The 1,147-nt window shown below is 52.3% G+C and overlaps 1 gene segment (V, D, J or C); it reads right to left on the minus strand.

Moving 5' to 3' along the window:
• Positions 1-9: 9 nt before the first annotated feature.
• LOC103679829 lies at positions 10-850 on the minus strand (the record flags this gene model as incomplete). The annotated part of the segment is given in 2 exon segments: positions 10-331; positions 579-850. Coding segments are annotated over 2 exon segments (371 nt in total), but the record flags the coding sequence as incomplete, so codon positions are not given.
• Positions 851-1,147: the final 297 nt, after the last annotated feature.

The following is a 1,147-nucleotide window of genomic DNA, read 5'->3' on the forward strand; positions in this document are numbered from 1 at the left end:
ACCCAGAGCACTGTGGGAGGCTCCTTCTGCCCCTGTTGGCAATAGTAGCTGGCAGCGTCGCCGGCCTCCACGGGATCAATTGTGAGGGTGAAATCAGTCCCAGACTCACTGCCACTGAACCTGGCTGGGACCCCAGACTCTCGACTGGTTGCTTTATAAATCAGGATTTTAGGACTCTGTCCTGATTTCTGTTGATACCAGGTAATGTAGTTGGTAATGCCCCAAATACCACTGACTTTCTCACTGGCCTTGCAAGAGATGGTGGCCCTCTGCCCTGGAGACATGGTCAAGGAGGCTGGAGACTGCGTCAGCACAATGTCCCCAGCAGAGCCTGGAATGACAAACACAACCAATGTAACAGTTGTACTGAGAGCATCCCAGTGGAGGCCCATGCCACTGATGACCCTTGTAGTCAAAGTCATGGACAACACACTGAGGAACCAGAAAACAGAAGGTAACTGGGCAACTGGAAACCCACACCAAATGCTTGAATTCCAGCCACCAAGAACCCAGAGACACAGAAAACATCGTGGCCACGGTGAGTTTGCCCACCATTTCTCCGTGTGCCCCCCTCTCACCCAGAGCCCAGAGCAGCAGGATCCACAGCAGGGGAGCCCCGGGCCCCATCTTGGAGAGCTGGACTAGAGGCTGCTCCTCAGGGGCCCTGACCAGCTGCCTTTAAGGATGCTGAGAGCAGCCTGGAGCTTTGTCTCCTGACGCAACATGCAAAGCAGCTCAGAAGAGCTTGAGGTTGTGCTCAAACGGGACACCTGCTCTCAGAACACCCTGTGGGACTTGGGGTCGCCAGAAATTGCCAAGTGTAGTGCAAGCATGTCCCAAGGCATTTGGGGACAAGTTTCTTGACCTTCTAGCCTGTCTGAGATGCCATGTGGGGAGTGCCCTGGGCTGTCCTATCGTTAGGATATAGGTTATTTCAGGAACACTCTTGATCCCTAGGATTAAAATCTCATACATTGCCACAATAATGCATTTCAAGTTGTGATTATCGTCAGGAAGAGAAAGCCATGAGATTATAAAACAGTGAAACAGGGTGCCCTGGTTCAGATGGGGAGGGGAAGTCGGCCCCTCTGAGTTGATGGCCTTTAAATGAAGTCCTGAAATGTCCTCAGGATCTGGAAAGGGTAAG

Source organism: Ursus maritimus, unplaced genomic scaffold, assembly GCF_017311325.1.
Source record: "Ursus maritimus isolate PB19 unplaced genomic scaffold, ASM1731132v1 scaffold_3139, whole genome shotgun sequence".
Taxonomy (NCBI): domain Eukaryota; kingdom Metazoa; phylum Chordata; class Mammalia; order Carnivora; family Ursidae; genus Ursus; species Ursus maritimus.